Source organism: Hyperolius riggenbachi, chromosome 4 (assembly GCF_040937935.1).
Source record: "Hyperolius riggenbachi isolate aHypRig1 chromosome 4, aHypRig1.pri, whole genome shotgun sequence".
In the NCBI taxonomy this organism is placed as follows: Eukaryota; Metazoa; Chordata; class Amphibia; order Anura; family Hyperoliidae; genus Hyperolius; species Hyperolius riggenbachi.
Genome location: NC_090649.1, coordinates 241,007,847 through 241,025,121, shown reverse-complemented (window position 1 = coordinate 241,025,121; position 17,275 = coordinate 241,007,847). Strand labels below are relative to the sequence as shown.

The 17,275-nt window shown below is 41.1% G+C and overlaps 1 protein-coding gene across 1 annotated transcript in view; it reads right to left on the bottom strand.

The window, feature by feature from the left end:
* Positions 1 to 17,275, bottom strand: part of MYO6 (myosin VI) — a 393,572-nt gene that overhangs the window by 224,156 nt on the left and 152,141 nt on the right. The window contains 1 exon segment of the mRNA XM_068281511.1: positions 11,272 to 11,352. Coding sequence (XP_068137612.1) covers positions 11,272 to 11,352 — 81 coding nt within the window.

Genomic DNA, 17,275 nt, shown 5'->3' with positions numbered 1-17,275 from the left:
GACTACACATTGCTTCTGCTCAGAAAATGACTCTCACCACTTTATGTAACTGTCAGTTCTGTTTTTTTTTTTAAATGAAAGTGGCAGCACCGCAGTCCTGGGAACAGCTGTTTAGTAAAGTATAAATAATAAAGCCAAGGTAACCGATATAGACAGAAGCACTAAGTCAGCTAATATTTTGCTTTATGGGGACTGGATGCTCTTGGCGTTAATGACATTTTAATGTATGGTCCATGTATATTTAAGTTCACCCATAAAGTAAATATGCATGCAGTGCAGTTCATTTCTACTCCTAGGAGATCATTAAGTCATGCTGTATTAGATAGACAAAGCTTCCGGAAACATCACAGAGTAGAAAAAGCTCACAGAAGTCAGTTTAAGCAGAAAAGGGCTTCCGGCCCCTACGTCATGCATCTGAAAGATCACCCCACACTTCTCTACACACCATCAACACTAGGCTAAACATGATTGCAGGTTACATGATATATACCTCATCTTCCTGATATAAAATGGGAAAGGCAAGAAAAAAGCAATTTGCAGAATTAATTGCACTGTTCAGTATGGATACAACAGTTCACATGCACACAGCAGAGCGATGAGAATAGCAAGCAGCAGAATAACTTACGTGTTCCTCTATTTATAACAATTCAGAAGAAGTGACAATGGTTTTGGATGCAATTTGATACAAGAAATGTGCAGTGAAAATAAGTGAAGTTGGGCTTTGCTTGCTTAACCAGTTCACCCCCAAGGGTTTTTATCCTAACGGACCAGAGCAATTTTCAGTTGTCAGCGCTCCTCCCTTTTATTCCCTAATAACTTTATTACTACTTATCACAAGAAAATGATCTATACCTCGTTTTTTTCGCCACCAATTAGGCTTTCTGTGGATAGTACATTTTGCTAAGAATTTTTTTATTCTAAATGCATTTTAATGAGAAAAACAGAAAAAAAAAGAAAAAAATCATTATTTCTCAGTGTTCAGCCTTTATAGTTTTAAAATTAAACATTCTCCTGTGGATAAAACAAACACGTTGTATTTGCCCAGTGGTCCCGATAATTAAACCGTTTAGATTATGTCCCTACCACAATGTATGGCGACAGTATATTATTTTGAAATATAAGTGGTTATTTTTCTGTTTGTTCTGGCCATAATTACAAGCCCCTATGTAATAAATTAAAATTAATTTTCCCCCATAAAATATAGAATAAAAAAAGCTGAGTCCCTAAGGCAACTATTTATTTATTTTTTTTAAGCTGATTTTTTTTTTTACAAGTGTTTTTTTTTGGGGGGAGGGTTGGAAGTGTAATTTTATTAATGATGTGTATATACTTGAAAATGTATGTATTTTGTAAGTGTAATATACTTTTTGGCCACAAGATGGCGCTGGTGAACACTCATAGGACGTGTTCACTTTTTTTTTTTTTTTTTTTTTTTACACACTTTATTAAACTGTTACATTTCCTGTTTATGTGAATGGACGTAGCCGCTGTTCGCGGTCACGTCCATTCACTCCAGGCACTGCGATTGGGTAGAGGACTGTTCAGTCCTCTTCCCCAATCGCCCAGCACGGGATCCCGACGGTAATGGCGGCGGTAGCGGCGGACACACGGCGGTAGCAGCGGCGGGAATGCGCGACGTATTAAAACGTCATGTTGCTGTTAATAGCGGTAAGCATGACGTTTTAATACGTTAGGATGGCGGTAAATGGTTAAAACTTCAACTTCAGACAGTGTGTTATATACGGATTTAACAAAACATTCTTTTAAAGAATTATGGACAGAAATGCGCAGATGTATACCCTACTGGCATCTGTGCAGCAGAGCCATGCTCATAAATGGAGGGGAGCCTGGTGACAAAGAAGAGGCAGGTCTAGACTGGCGCAGAGTGGTTGTGGTGCACCGGAGAAAGGCCCTGTTTTATCCCTCTACAGGGGCATTTAACTTTTTCCAGGGGCTTCAGGTTTGCTTGAAGGACAACTTTAGTGAATATCGAGGTTGCCATATTTACTTCCTTTTAAGAAATACCAGTTACCTGGCTTCCCTGCTGATCCTCTGCCTCTAATACTTTTAGCCATAGACCCTGAACAAGCATATGCAGATCAGGTGTTTGACATTCTTGTCAGATCTGAAAAGATTAGCTGCATGGTTGTTTCTGGTCTAATTCAGACATGACTACAGCCAAACAGAGCAACAGAGCTGCCAGGCAACTGGTATTGTTTAAAATCAAATACATATGGCAGCCTCCATAAACCTCTCACTACAGTTGTCCTTTAAATTGGTATTGGTTATTAAAGATAAAATAAAAAATCAGTTTAACTTACCTGGGGCTTCTTGCAGCCCCCTGGAGTCATCCTATGCCCGCACCGTCTGCCCGAGTCCCTCCATAGAGCAGCAGCAACCCCCTGAAAGCCGGCCGGTCCTGGCCAGTCAGAGGCTACTACGCATGTGCGACCCCAAGCCATGTGCATCCTGATTGCGTTCCTAATGCCGGTAGCGCTCTGTGCATGGGCAGTAGTGATTTTCACATACTGCACATGCACAGAATGCTCCCGTAAGCAGGAGCGTGGTGAGGAGGCGCGTGGCCGGCCAGCTTTGCGGGGGTAGCCGCTGCAGGCTGGAAGGACTAGGGCGGGTGGTGCAGGCATAGGATGACTCCAGGGGGCTGTAAGAAGCACCAGGTCAGTTAAACTTTTTTTTTCACTTTAGATTTCCTTTAAAGAGAACCCGAGGCTATTTAGATCGCCCCTAAATCCCCCCTGCGCTCAGGGAGACCCCATAAATCACAGCCGCACTGCACGGGCTGTGTTTACCTTTGTAACGTCAGTCTCAGCTCTCCCCCGCCTCCTGCATCGCTCCGGTCCCCGCCCACGTCCCTTCCCTCCAATCAGCGGGGAGGGAAAGGATGTGGGCAGGGACCGGAGCGAAGCAGGAGGCGGGGGAGAGCACAGACTGACGTTACAAAGGAAAACACAGCCCGCTCTGACAAGCTGCGTGTCAGCAGCGCGGCTGTGTTTTATGGGGGGATTGCAGAGCGCAGGGAGGGCTTAGGGGCTATCTAAATGGCAACAGAGACTGGGCTCTATAGACAGACCCAGCCTCTGTATGGGGATTTTATTCTCAGAACCCCGCCTCGGGTTCTCTTTAAAAGAACAACTGAAGTACAAAAAATATGGGAGCTGCCGTATTCATTTCCTTTCGAACAATACCAGTTACCTGGCAGCCCTGCTGATCTGTTTGGCTGCAGTAGTGTCTGAATAATACCAGAAACAAGCATGCAGCTAATCTCGTCAGATCGGACAATCATGTCAGAAACACCTGATCTGCTTCATGTTTGTTCAGGGTCTGTGGCTAAAAGTATTAGAGGCAGAGGATCAGCAGGATAGCCAGGCAGCTGGTGTTGCTTAAAAGGAAATAAATATGGCAGCCTCCATATCACTCTCGCTTTAGGGGTCCTTTAAAAACCTGAGCAATTTTTTTTTCTTCATAATTCTTACTCAGTGACCAGCATCAGGGACCAATGGAATTGGCTAAAGGTCAGTGCACAGAACTCGGCTGGCTAGTGAACTCGGCTGGCAGAAGCCAGCCGAGTTGACTGCAGTGCGTTCCAGTGATAGCAGTGGAAGCATACGTACCTGGTGTAGGTACACCTCCGCTGTGTCAAGATTAAACATCCATAAACATGGTTTAGATCTAACTACGTGCAGTCCTGAAGCAGTTAAACCTTATATGTATGCGTAATATAAATAAATGTCATTAAATACACATAAAAAAAAAATTATAACCGAACTGAGCCTTTGATCCTATTTTATTTCTGTGCACTGTCAATTATTACATTGCCACGTTTATATTAAGAGGAGCCACTAAAACCATTAATCTTGAGCTGCAAAATTATTTTGAAGATGCAGCCAGCTCTTAGGATCATTGTTCTTGGATTCCAAAACATAGTTTACCTTCTTTGAGACCCTAAGTTTATTGGTTCAGTTTATTGGACAATTCATACCGAAAAGTTTCTCAAACTAGCACTGAAACCTCATAACAAAATATGAGAGATTCCAGCACAATTGCATGAGCCATTCTCGGTTTCTTTCAAGTAGTAGACTTCTGCTTTCATGAGGATCTACAAAGCATGCACAGGGGGAAGTCTGAAGCTAGCTTTAAGAATTTTGATAAAAAATACATTTTAGAGCTCTGATTAGGAAAACCCCGCAGATTCCACACTCCTACTGAAGAACATTTCAGAAAAGAAAAGAAGTGCCATCTGAACTGAAATGAATAACTGACCTCTGCTGAAAATATTCGGCTCTTGGATTTCATGAGGATCCACTGGCTTTAGTGCATTGTAAGACATTCACTTGAATAGAGTAATGTGTGATGACTTTACTGATGCCATGTTTGTTCAGACAAGTGGAGTAACAAAGCCAGTGGCACCAAATAAGAGCACTGCTTTTGACCTCAGAACTCATTGTGCTGTAAGTTCTTGGAATGCTTTGATCTCGCTCTACTAGCAGAAAATGTAGAAACTGAAAAGCAGAAGTCCTCCGTTATTGTCTTACACTCCTCCCTTGTGACAGGTGGCCATAAACACACATTACAGCAGTACTCATTAGAAGCAGGTAAATGTAACAAAAAATAAAAAAATGTGCTAAAATAAATTGGCTTGGAGCACTTGCAAGCCTCCAAATAAATTGGCTGCTAAAGGGTTGAAAATAAATTCCACTTTGACCCAAAAAATTGCCATAAATATAGACTCTTTGTATAATTGTATGTTATTAAAGGGCACTATTGTGAAATAAGCCATTGGCAGGTATAGTTAATAAGACGTGAAAGTGGTAGTAGTGTGAAAGATAAACAAATGAGGAAGAAAAAGTAAACTGATGACTCGTCTCGCACTAGTTACTAGGGATAGTCCATGAGATACAAATAATTCCAAGTTGATGCAGGAGTATCTACATTTTGTATGCAAATGTATGAAGTTCGAAAATAGACCAATCAAATCCTACCAAGGTGTAGTTTGGTCCATTTTCAAGCTGCATCCATGTGCATATCAAATTTGCATGATCCTACATTAATTTGGAGTTACTTGCATTTCACTGACATCCCTACTAATAACAGACTTGCTGGGTATCGCATCACTTGTATCAGTGAAAGGCAGGAATGTTCCCACAACATGCACACAGGGGAAGGGTTTTTTGTTTTTGTTTTGAACTACCCATCAGGTGGGGGGGACAACTGACACTGCAGTGAGGGGCCCAGGGCTTCTGGGGGCCCTGGGCCCCCCAAAAGCGCTGGAAGGGCCGCATGTGCTGGCTGTGGGCCTGTGGCTCACTAACCAGCACACCGCGTTCCAGCACTGAGAGAAGAGTGACATCAGCGCTTGAACATGGGGAGCAGATGAGTGAGCCAGTGGACTTTCTATACTGAGGCACCACCTATATCTGGCTAAAGGCTACCTATATTGGGCCACCACCTATACCTAGCTACCTATACTGGGGTAGCACCTATACATGGCTACTTTTACTGAGGGCACCACTTGTACCTGGCTACCTATACTGGGGCACCACCTATACTTGGCTACTTATACTGGGGCGCCTATAGCTTGCTACCTATACTAAGGGCACCTGTACCTGGCTAACCTATACTGGTACACCACCCATACCAGGCTACTTATACTGGGGCAACTATACCAGGCCACCTATAGTTGAATACCTATATTGGGGCACCTGTATCTTGCTGGCCTATACTGGGGCACCAGCTATACCAGGCTACCTATACTGGGGGCATCTACACCAGGCTACCTGTACTGGGGCACCACCTTTATCTAGCTACTTATACTGGGGGAACCTATACCTGGCTACCTATGCTGGGCGCATCTATGCCTGGATACACTATACTGGGGCACCTATACCTGACTAGGGCAGGGGGACGAGCTGAGACAGAAGGGGACAAGAGGTAACACAGGTGGATAAAAGAGGCACAGGGAGAAAAGAGCTGAGATGGGAACATGAGGCCACACAGAGGGACACAAAAGAGGCACAAACTGAGGTGAGACAGATGGGGACAAAAGAGGCACAGGAAGAAAAGAGGGGGACAAAAAAACGGATAAAGGATAAGAACAGACCTACAAGTCCCTTTCTCATTTGTTAACTGGGGACTACCTGTATTTTCCTAGTATTTAGCTCCACCCACAACATGCCATGATCACGCCAACTTTTGGAAAGCATCACGCTGTACATGCCGCTTTCTTCAGTGTCTGAGCCATGCACTTCACGCACGGGGTGGGGTGGCTAGTGGGCAGGTACAGCAACCATTGGGCCTGATGATGTGTTAGGGGCCCCAAAATTTCTGATGGTGGCCCTGGATGGGATGCCCAGAGAGTCCAATTAGTGTGAGTCATCTAGTCACTTTTTCATTTGTTTTGCTCTTATATTTCTTCCACGTCGTGTTATTTACTTTACCTGTTAATGGATTATTTTTCACAATTGTGCCCATTTAAAACTGATATTTCCATCTCAGTTTACTGCTAGCTAAGAATTTCCACAGCTAACAGTAAGTTCAAATGTTTTTGTAACTTTGGCAACAAAACTATTTGGAGTACTGTTGCCTTGAAGCAGTCATAAACTGCAACCTTGCTGCAAAATAAATCAGCTGCTGATCATACTAAAACAGTGGTCAAGTATAATCTACCTCCCTGAGGAGGACCGAAAGTCCGAAAAAGGCTGACTACATGTGGGGTTGATGTGACTCTTGCAAAGCTATAGGCATGCTATACACCAGCGGTTCTGGATGCAAGTCTGTCTTACAGGGGCATAAAGAGATAATTTGGATATTCAGTAGAGGTGCATTGTGGGTAACCGTAGATGTTCACTTAAAGCTGAATTATCGCAAGTACCTTCTGTTTGCTTCTAAATAGGAGGACTTTTCTGTCTGTTTTAGTCCCCTATAGTTTCCTAGTGGTTTGGGTCACCCCGAGCTGCTTGATTACTCTGTCAAAATGACCATAAATCATTTTGGGTGGCTAAAAGCTAATGGGCCTGATCCAATTCACTTTTTCTTCTAAGCTTCTTCCTAGGCCAGTGTTTCTCAATCCTCTCCTCGTGACTCCCCCACAGTGCATGTTTTGCAGACAACCTCACGGTGCACAGGTGGGGTAATTAGTGTCTCAGCTACATGGAATCTACCTAGCTGAGACACTAATTACCCCACCTGTGCACATGTGAGCTTGCCTGAAAAACATGCACCGTTGGGGAGTCACATGGACAGGTGTTTGAGAAACACTGGCCTAGGAGAATTTTTTTTTTTTATCTTCCACTTAAAATAACTTTTGCAGTGAGTGTGAGTGTGAGAGAGAGTGTGTGTGTGTGTGTGTGTGTGTGTGTGTGTGTGTGTGTGTGTGTGTGTGTGTGTGTGTGTGTGTGTGTGTGTGTGTGTGTACAAAGCAGCTAGAAAATAGAATGGTGATGCTACAATAAAAAAAAGTCAAATACAGATGAAAAGCACAACTAAACTACATTGGCAAATAAGTGCCATAGAGCCAGAGTAGGCATATACTGGTGACTGTAGGAGAGCCGAGTGGGGAAAAAAAATATGATAGTTGGGAGGGGTAACCAATCTGAGGAGCGTAGGACAGGCCGGGGACAGGGTGGAAGGCGTAAAATCCATATTCCTGAAAAACCTCAGAAATTTGACTGACAGGAGAGTGCTTTTCTGTCGAAATGTCATCTCTAAAATGTTTCGACACCCAGAATAACTTTCTATTTTTCTTTTTTTAAGAGTACAGAAAAAAAAGTGTTGAAACTAAAAACAAGGCTGCTCCATACATCACCTTTCTTAAAGGGAACCTAAAGTGAGTGGCATATGGAGGCTGCCTTATTTATTTCCTTTTAAACTTCACCAGTTGCCTGGCAGTCCTGCTGATAATTCTGGCATCAGTAGTGTCTCAATCACACACCTGAAAGATGTAATTTTGTCTTCTTAAAACAAGAGGTATTGGCAATAATTTAGCTTTAAGTGAGCAACTGTGGTTTCCCATGATGCTTCACTCCCAAATATGCAAATGATCTCTTTATGAGATGTTGGTCTACCTTAGGCCATTTCCCGTTTGACCTCTGGCCAGGTTGTACTCCTACTAAATAGCCTAAAAACACACAGCCTCTAGGTATGAATATTGTTTACTACGCCAATTTTTGTTTCCCCCATTCCTTTAGATTGTAAGCTCGCAAGGGCAGGGCTCTCTTACTTTTGTCATTGTAATTACCAATTCTGTATTTTGTACCAATTCTGTATTTGGCATATTGGTGTGATACTATTTGTCTGTATTATGTACCCCATGTTCTTTTCTTACTGTTATACAGAGAACACATTCCGTGGCACTGTACAATCAATGATTATTATTTAATATTTATAGAGTGCTGCCAACTTCTGCAGCACTGTACAGAGTATATAGTCTTGTCACTTAACTGTCCAGAGGAGCTCACAATCTAATTCCTACCATAGTCATAAGTCTATGACTAATAATAATTCTTATCTCTCTCCCTGTTGGGGAGAGGCGTTGGAACTGTGGGCACTTTGTAAGCATATAAAACCTAGGATAAAACAATATACCAATGTTTTGTGGCTCAGTTGGGATTGAGTGGTGCAATTCTTAACTGAAGAGGAATGACTGATCACTTTGTCTGATCAAGCCTTTATTGACCTGTACGTGGCTAGATTTCAGAGGGATCTCTGCCACTGACAATCGTGATCTGCAGTTTTAATAAAGGTAAGCTTGTCATCCTATATTCAGTTTTTGCCATTCCAGGTTTGTAAAAGGTGTGCTTAAGAAAAATACCAATCAGCCCAGGACTCTTGTGGATGGAAAAAGCCCTTGCACCGTGATTTAGCAGGTGGTTAAAACTCTATATGCTATGTGAAATGTGAGTCTAATTAGAAGATCTCTCCTATCTCCTGGCAGCTTTTATCACCCATTAAGTGCTGAACAGCACGGCCAATCACTTTAAGATACCTCGCCATTTACATCACTTTAAACATAATGAACATGAAACTTAATGAAGAGGAAAAAATAAACTAGGCCAAGGATACCTGACATCCTTTTGCTGTACACACTCAAACCTCACAAATCTTAGAGAATACTTGCAGGTGGTATTAGCCTGCTGTCCTCGCATATCCATACAGAGTGCAGTACAATTACATTTCCCTATGAAGTAATGCCTTAGTGATTAATTAAACTAATCTGGACTCAAGCAACCCCCTCTCTGTCTCTGCAGTGAAGCTCATTAACACCTATTCACTTCCTAGGCGGACTGCAAAGGTATAGAGCAGTACGTGAAAAGCAGCTGTTACATCCATTTACAAGCTGTGTCACAGGGATCAATCAATGAATCTGTGTCACTGAGCTTCACTGTCAGTATTATTCAAGAGCAAAACACGGCCAATGTTCGTGCAGCAAAGGAAAAACATAAATGTCAAGAAGATATGCAGGTTTGTTGTCTCTTTTCCCAACAGGAGAGCAGCCTTTGACTGCTACATAAAAACAAGACTGACACGTCTGTAAGTGTGGGCTCAGGTGTAAGGGAAAAGGAAAAACACTAATTATGAGCAGAACGTTCCGTACACACCCAGATGTCAACATGGCAGAAACTGTAAGGCACACATTGTGTTAAGCGTGCTGCTAAGAAAAATCTGATTTTGCAGTTCAATCCAACCGGAGGATTCCAGCAGTATTTTTCTTGAAAGCAGCAACTAAACTGTCACTCTTTCATATATAGATTCAAGAAGTTTTGAATCAGGATGATACCATTTATTGGCCAACTTAAAAGAAAAGCATAAAGGTGGCCACTAATGGTCTAATTTCTAGCGAAAAATCGTTTGAGCGATCAGAAATTCTGATCGGAAGAAAAATTGTTCACTACACCATCAACGAACCAATCTTTGCTTCCTATCTATCACAACTAATCACAAAAATCCAATCGGATTATATTGTTATAATCATTCATAATGGATTGTGCCCATCAACTGAGATTATTTTCAACCAATTCAATCAGAATTTCTGATTGCTCTAATGATTTTTCGCTAGAAATTGGACAGCAAGGGTCCATTTACACTTAATTAGTTGGTGTGCGTTAGTATGCGTTGGTATGCGTTAGTACGCGGTTTTTCCATAGCAGTGCACTGTGATAAAGATTTCAGTTAAAACGCGTTAAGTGTGAAAGGTGCCATAGGAAAACATGGGCATTACTTTGAAAATCAGTTTTCTTTCCGCTATAACTGAGAGCAACTGATTAAGTGTAAAATGGCCCCAAGTCTTCTGGGAGAGCAGTGTTTCAGGCACATCATGTTTTAAGGTGAGCAATACACATTCAAATTTGTTGAATTAGAGTCAAAAATTCCAGAGCTGCCCTCAGCTCCTGTATATATGCCAACCAAATATAATTACGGTACCTAAAAAGGTTCATTTACTTTCATAATCTCCTGGAGCATTGTCAGGTTACTGCACTGACAGTTTATCTGTGCACACTGCTGCTCTAGCTGCTGCTAGAAGATTTTAATTTAATGTGGCAGAAGATATAAGACTGTTTGATAAGCAAATGAGGGAGCTTATCTAAATAATCGAACCTGAGCAGGACACTTCTTTTCTCATATGTACCGCTCTTCATGACCCAGATATTACATAACCATGGTGTGATTATCTGGGGAAAGGATGGGGGGGGGGGGATTTTTTACACAGACAACATTTCTTTGGGACAAAGGCAGGCAGGGTAACTACATGGGTGAAAAGAAGATTAAAGACTGCAATTCTGCTTTAAAAAATATGTAGTGAGAGAAGTATGGCGTTTTCCATCTTTATGCTCATTTTAATAAAGGCCATTTGTCTTGGCTGTCATTCGGATTCGCTTGTTTGTTTTTTGTACTGAGTTAGGGACTATATTATAGTATTATAAGCAGATGATGGCAGCCAGGCAGGTAGCATTTTTCACAGTGAAATAAAGATGCCAGCCTCCATCCCTATCTTCCCTTAGATATACATTAAGTAAGACAAGTGGGGAAAAACCCTGATTGACTGTTAAGGATATGGCACTTGGCTTTTTGGCTTTTAAATGAAATCTGTTAATACTACAATGCATCATTTCAGTTACGGTAACAGGTTTTAGATAGCATAAATTAGATGACAGAGGAAATTCCAAGCCCCAAAATACCGACAGTAGATAAGAGGACACAAGATTTACCAGACCTCAAATCACAGCTGGGCTAATTCCAGGGATTCGCTATGCTTACCTCAGGACTCTTGCGGTTCTGTAAAATCTGTTTATCGGTTTCCTTGGTAGCAAAATACCTGGTACAACCCCGGTTCAAATACTGTGGAGAAAAACATATTTATTTATACTTTGAAGTGACAGAATTTCTGTAACTGGCATTTGCTGAATGAGGCACCGTGGGCTGCAAAGTGATGAAGGCATTGACAGTTGTCATTATTGTGCATTTCAGGCTCATTTGGGAGCCTATATCCAAACCAACAAAACCACACACATTAAACATCCATTAATACATGAGTCATTTACATAAGCAACTATTCAAAATGTCACTTAACTAGAACAATGTGACATATTGTGACTTCTAAAGATGAATATACACAGGGACATATTTTGCTGCTGGGCCGAAGCATCAATAGATGTGAACTCACTGTGTACCCATCTGTGGAAGTAATCGGACAAATATCAATAGTTTCCATCGCTTTTGAACCTGCTACTCAAATACAATGGGAAGCATTTATGCTAAGGACAGGGTAACATATTAAAAGCTGAATAGAAAAATAGCACCAGTTTCAGACGACAGCAGCAGTCACATGACCATTTCCCACATCTTAAACAGGCACTGTAGTGACATATAGTAGGAAGCAGTTAATTATTTAGGATACCCACTTTTAATGTAATTTTCCTGGTTTCAGCATCAGAAACACTGCCAGTATCTACATATTGCTGTACACCTTGGAACCTTGGTTTGCGAGTATAATTCGTCCCGGAAACATGCTTGTAATTCAAAGCACTCCTATATCAAAGCAAATTTCCCCATAAGAATTAATGGCAACCCAACTGATTCGTTCCACAATCCAAAAACAGTTATAGTAAAATAGTGTAAGATAAAAATGTAAACTCATTGCCATTTGTTGGCTCATCCCAACTTTTTTTTTTTTTTTTTTTTTAGTGTGGTTTTAACAAGGAACTTATCCAATGAGTTAATTTTGAGGATTTCATGTGACTTTGCACAGTCTCTACACTCAGAGTAGGTACAATCCTGCAGCGCCAAAGGGAGAAGAACTATCGGCTCAGCTGTGATGACGTGACGCATGTATACTATTTTCGCTTGTATATCAAGATATTGCTTTTATATAAATTTAAAATTTCACAAAAATGTTTGTTTTGTATTGCAAAGCACTTTTAAACCAAGTTACTCAGTATCAATCCAAGGTTTTACTGTATTTGCATGTAGCCCTGCCCTCTCAGTGATGTTTAGCCCAGGCTGTTCAGCTACCCATTAGCTAATTCTCCTCAAAGAGCATTCTGAGAGACCAGAGCAGAGACCTGTCTGTGAGGGAATAAACAAAGCACACACACACAGAGCATGCAGGTGGCATGGAGGGGGCATGCATAACTTCTCCCTATCACAGCAGAAGCAGTGCATTCCTCCCTGGCTTGACAAGGGTTGACAAGCAAGAGAACATTACATATATTAGAGAGACAGTGCAACTAGAAAAGGCTGCAGTAAGCCAGAGCACAACAGATCAGGTATAGGAACTTATAGGATAGAAGAAATAAGGCTGAACATTTTGTTACAGAGTCTCTTTAAGCTACCCTTCTTTCCTTTGTTAATGAAGCATTTAACCTCTCTGTAGTGCCTTATGGTAGACTTTCAACATAACACCAGGTATTGCCTAGCATTCTGGTGGTAACTGCAATGAAAGGAAGAAGTCATGTGATCATTTCTCTTGATCACTAAGGACCAGGTCACACTATTCGCAGTGCTGTGTGGTGTCTGGCTGATGCTAGCCTTCTCTATGACCATAGCAGCATCATTAAATATGAATGAAAAGCGCTGCACATTCACCATATCAATATGTGGCTGGGCCTATTTTTGCCCACGCTGTGCTGAGGCAACCCACTCTCAGTGTAAGGCTCTGATCACAATAGGTCTGCTGCCCTGCATTTTAACTCAACAGGAGGCTGTGAACTCAGAATAGATGGTCTGAAAACTGGCAATGATTTTCCATGGACCAGTACATACTAATCGGTTTGTGACATCTTCATTTTTGTTCATTGAATTGCCACGACAACCACAGCAGGTACAATTTATTTCAGATAGCAGACTGCACTGCGTTCATCCCATGAAATGGGGGATTTTTTTTTAAATCACATCACTCCAGTGAGAACACACGCATTGGATAACATTAACAAGAGCTTTTTAAAATCACAAAGCGCCTAGAAAAGCTTTTGTAGTGTGAACCAGCCCTTAGTGTCAAAAGGCTATGAAATGGGAACTTAGGGCTTTTCTTTTTTTTCCCCTCTCTTTTATCAAATAATAATTTGGGAATGGACTATTTATAAATATAAGTCCCAGAACATTGCTCAACAGAAATGAGCACTGCTGAGATCAGAGATGGCATTAGGATTCTGTTACAATACAGTATACCATAGCACAAAAATATGATGTGCAATGTGCGAAGGCTAACAGCAATCAATGGCTTTCACTAGACTAATCTGATGGGTCATTATAGATTACCACACTTCTCTGAACAACATTGTTCTCTGCAATGTCCTACTGCATAAGAGGTTGTATTTGTAGCCTTCATCATTCCCTACTCTTTCATAAAACCTGGAATAGAATGATTATTTTTTATAATGTTTTGCACGCAGTATACAGGCTCTGGCATAATGCTTGCAATTTGATTCCATTTTCAAGCTGTGCATTTAGAGGTTTTCTATATGGATAATATTCATGAAGCATCTAATCCTTTGTATACTTTAATTTTTCTGGTCTACAAAGGGGCCCTTACTCATGGCTTGGTGTCCAAACAGATCATAAATGATATGCATCTTCATAAATCACACCCACCAGCAAATGATATGCAAACATGGAAGCTATGGTGGCACAGTTGTGCGGCGAACACATCGTTGTACTTGCTATTATCTAATGTAAAATTCATGGTTTTGGCTTTTAAAAACTTTCACATGCATGAAAAAAAAGTACTTCTTGCAGCATAAATTCACACATTGCATCTGATTTCTCATAGACCACTTTGTTGGGGTCCAGAGAATGTGATTTCCAGGTAATTAATGACTAGCTTGACAAAGTAGCTTACTGCCGCTCCGATAACACTGCAATGTTTTGTGACCGGGATAAATAAACGTGAACGAGGATGGTGCGGGCCTCAGCTTTTCTTAGTAATGAATGATGAAGCATTCAAGTGATTACCCAAAGTTCTACAGTTCTACCTACCGCACTAAAGATTCCTACACACACTAAGTGGTTCTTTTTGAACAAAAAAAAAAAGCTATACTATACTGGACATTTTAGTTAGATTTTGCAAAGGAGTTCAGCAGCATCAGATTTAAAATTATGTTGATACAGGAATAGCCTCTAAGCTAGAAACACGTTTTATTGCTATCCAGGAGGGAGGAGGGCGATGGAGCAGTGCATGATAGAGCAGCACAGAGTGACCAGAGCAAGTGGAGAGAACAATGCCTTTGGCCAGACTTCTGTCAAGTTGATATTCCAGGTGGATTATTCGCTGACACACAGAGGGGGATCGGAGACCACCATATGCTAGATTCATGGCAGAGATAGCCCTGACTGATCTGCCTGGCAGATCGACTCCATTTCAGCCTACCATTTTTTATGCATATGGTAGCAAAGCTGCATTAATTAGCAATGCACAAGATATCTTTCCCCATCCTAAACTGCCTGCCCTAAAATCATTTCTCGGGAACATACAAGCTGCAGCAGCCGTAATAGGTTTGTATAGTGAATGCTTTCAACTAACGGTGTAATCCCTTTCCTCCCTCATGCCCATGTGGCTAATGTGGGGTGTGTTTCAGACTGACTTATGGTGCCCATACATGGCACAATAAAAACGGTCGATTTTCCAGTTTATTCACCCAAAACGATCAAATTGAATGAAAGTCAAAAAGAATAATTTTTGATCAAGAAAACCGAACGATTATCCAGTTTGTTTTTTTTTTATAAAAATCAGATCGGACATGTTGGAAAAATCTTTATATTGGATCTAATGGAATAATCAAAAAAGAAATGAAAAAAATTGTACCATGTAGGGCCACTGTTAGCGTGAGCAAGAAAGCTAACATAAATAAAAAAAATAAACTTTTACGTATTTATGGTATTAATGTAACAGATATTTTCCTTTTTTGCCCCCCTGCCAGCAGTCATTAGTTACAAGATTCCCATCATATTTCTACCTATAAAGTATGTGTCCGTTACCTGGTACACTTTGATAAAATATATGCTATAAAGAAGAAGCCATAAAGTCTAACAACATGGTAGCCGATTTTAAGTCTGCTGAGATGTACGAAAAATGCTGTTTTCACAAGATTCATTGGCACCATAAGGGCTTTTAAAGAATAAAAAACAAAAAGGTTAATATGGACTGAGGCAGGAAACACAATTTAGTGTCTGACTAGTCGTTTAACATCTGCTCGAGTTAACAGCTGGCAACAACTAGCCTCATCCTCAAATCCCTGGTGGCATCTACAATTAAAAGCATATCTCACTCAGCATGTTTTTCCAGAATCATAGCGCTAGTGGCGGCATAAACTAATAAAATATATGAGAAGAATCAGCACATTATACGAGCTGGTAGCTGGTTGCATACCTTGGAAGCTCGTATTCAGGCTATAGCAGCACACAGGGAGAGCAGATTATTATCCGGCACTGGGGACGCTGTCAGCGCTAGAAAGTTAAACATACTCCGAAGCTTGACTACAATTTGTCTTTTAAAGTAATTGCAGTTTCAATGGACCTGACATTTCTGTTTGCAGTCTCCAGCCCACTGAGAAGCATTGTCAAATGGCTTTCATTTCAATTTTAATCATTCCAGATTTTTTTTTTCTTCTCTCCCGCTATCAAGCCGCACAGTAAGTAATGTGCTCAGACTGCTAGATCGAAACATCAGCCCTTCCAGACCCGCATGGTACAACCTGGCCGCTATCTGCAGCTTAATAATCAACAATGTTAGCCAGGCAGCCATCAGATTACAAGGGTCATTTACTGAATCTTTCACAATTGTCAGCCCAACATATATATATCTGGTCCAAGTGATTACTGCAGACTTCTCAGAGAAAACAGACGTGCTCAACACTGACCCGCCACATGCAGCCTCACTTCCTCTGCAGTGCTGCCTGCAAATCATTTTGTAGGAGACAGATTTAGTGAATAAAATGACTAGAGATAACATGAGAAGCAGATAAACTGTCACTGTACCTGCTGAGCAAAACAAATTTCAACTTCATCTTGTCTTGTCCCCCAAGCCCCATGTTAAAGCAGACCTGAACTCAAAACTTCCTCTCTGCTCTAAAAGTTAACCTTTAAAGAAAGATTTCTTTGTTACAGCTGATACAATTCCTGCAATAAATCTGCAGTTTGTTTACTTCCTGCTTACATCTTGTGCTTTCCAATTAGCCTCAGCACACAGCTGAGGGATCAAATTACAACTTGTGATTAGACACAAAGAAGGAGGATTTAGACAGGCTAACCTCTAAATACATACAGGGTGCATTCCTCTATGTTTGCCTTCTATCCTGTGCAAGAGTTCAGGTCCCTTTTAAAGACACTAACACTAGCCATACTTCGCATTCATATATACCAGCAGTACAATGACAATGCACAGTGCAGTTGCTCCTGTCTGCTCCAAGACTCACTCAGCTCTGCCTGACACAAAGTTGAAATGGCTTTCCTGAAGTCGCTGAAGCATAGAATACTAAAGGAAACTTCACATAAGACCTTTATGTAGGCTGCCATTTTTAATCCCATACCCATTAAAAAAAAAGTTGCCCAACTGTCACCAAGTGTTGTGGATTCATTCATGTATGCAGTCACCGGAATAAGGACTCTTGATATGCATACTTCTGGATTAGACATTCAAAATGTTCTGTTGACAGACGCCCCAGTACCAAATGCAGTCTGCATATATGCATTTAAAATAAAGAAATAGGTTTAAAAAGAGTCTTAAAAACATAAATGTCCACGATTTTGATTGTTTGAAGTGAAAACA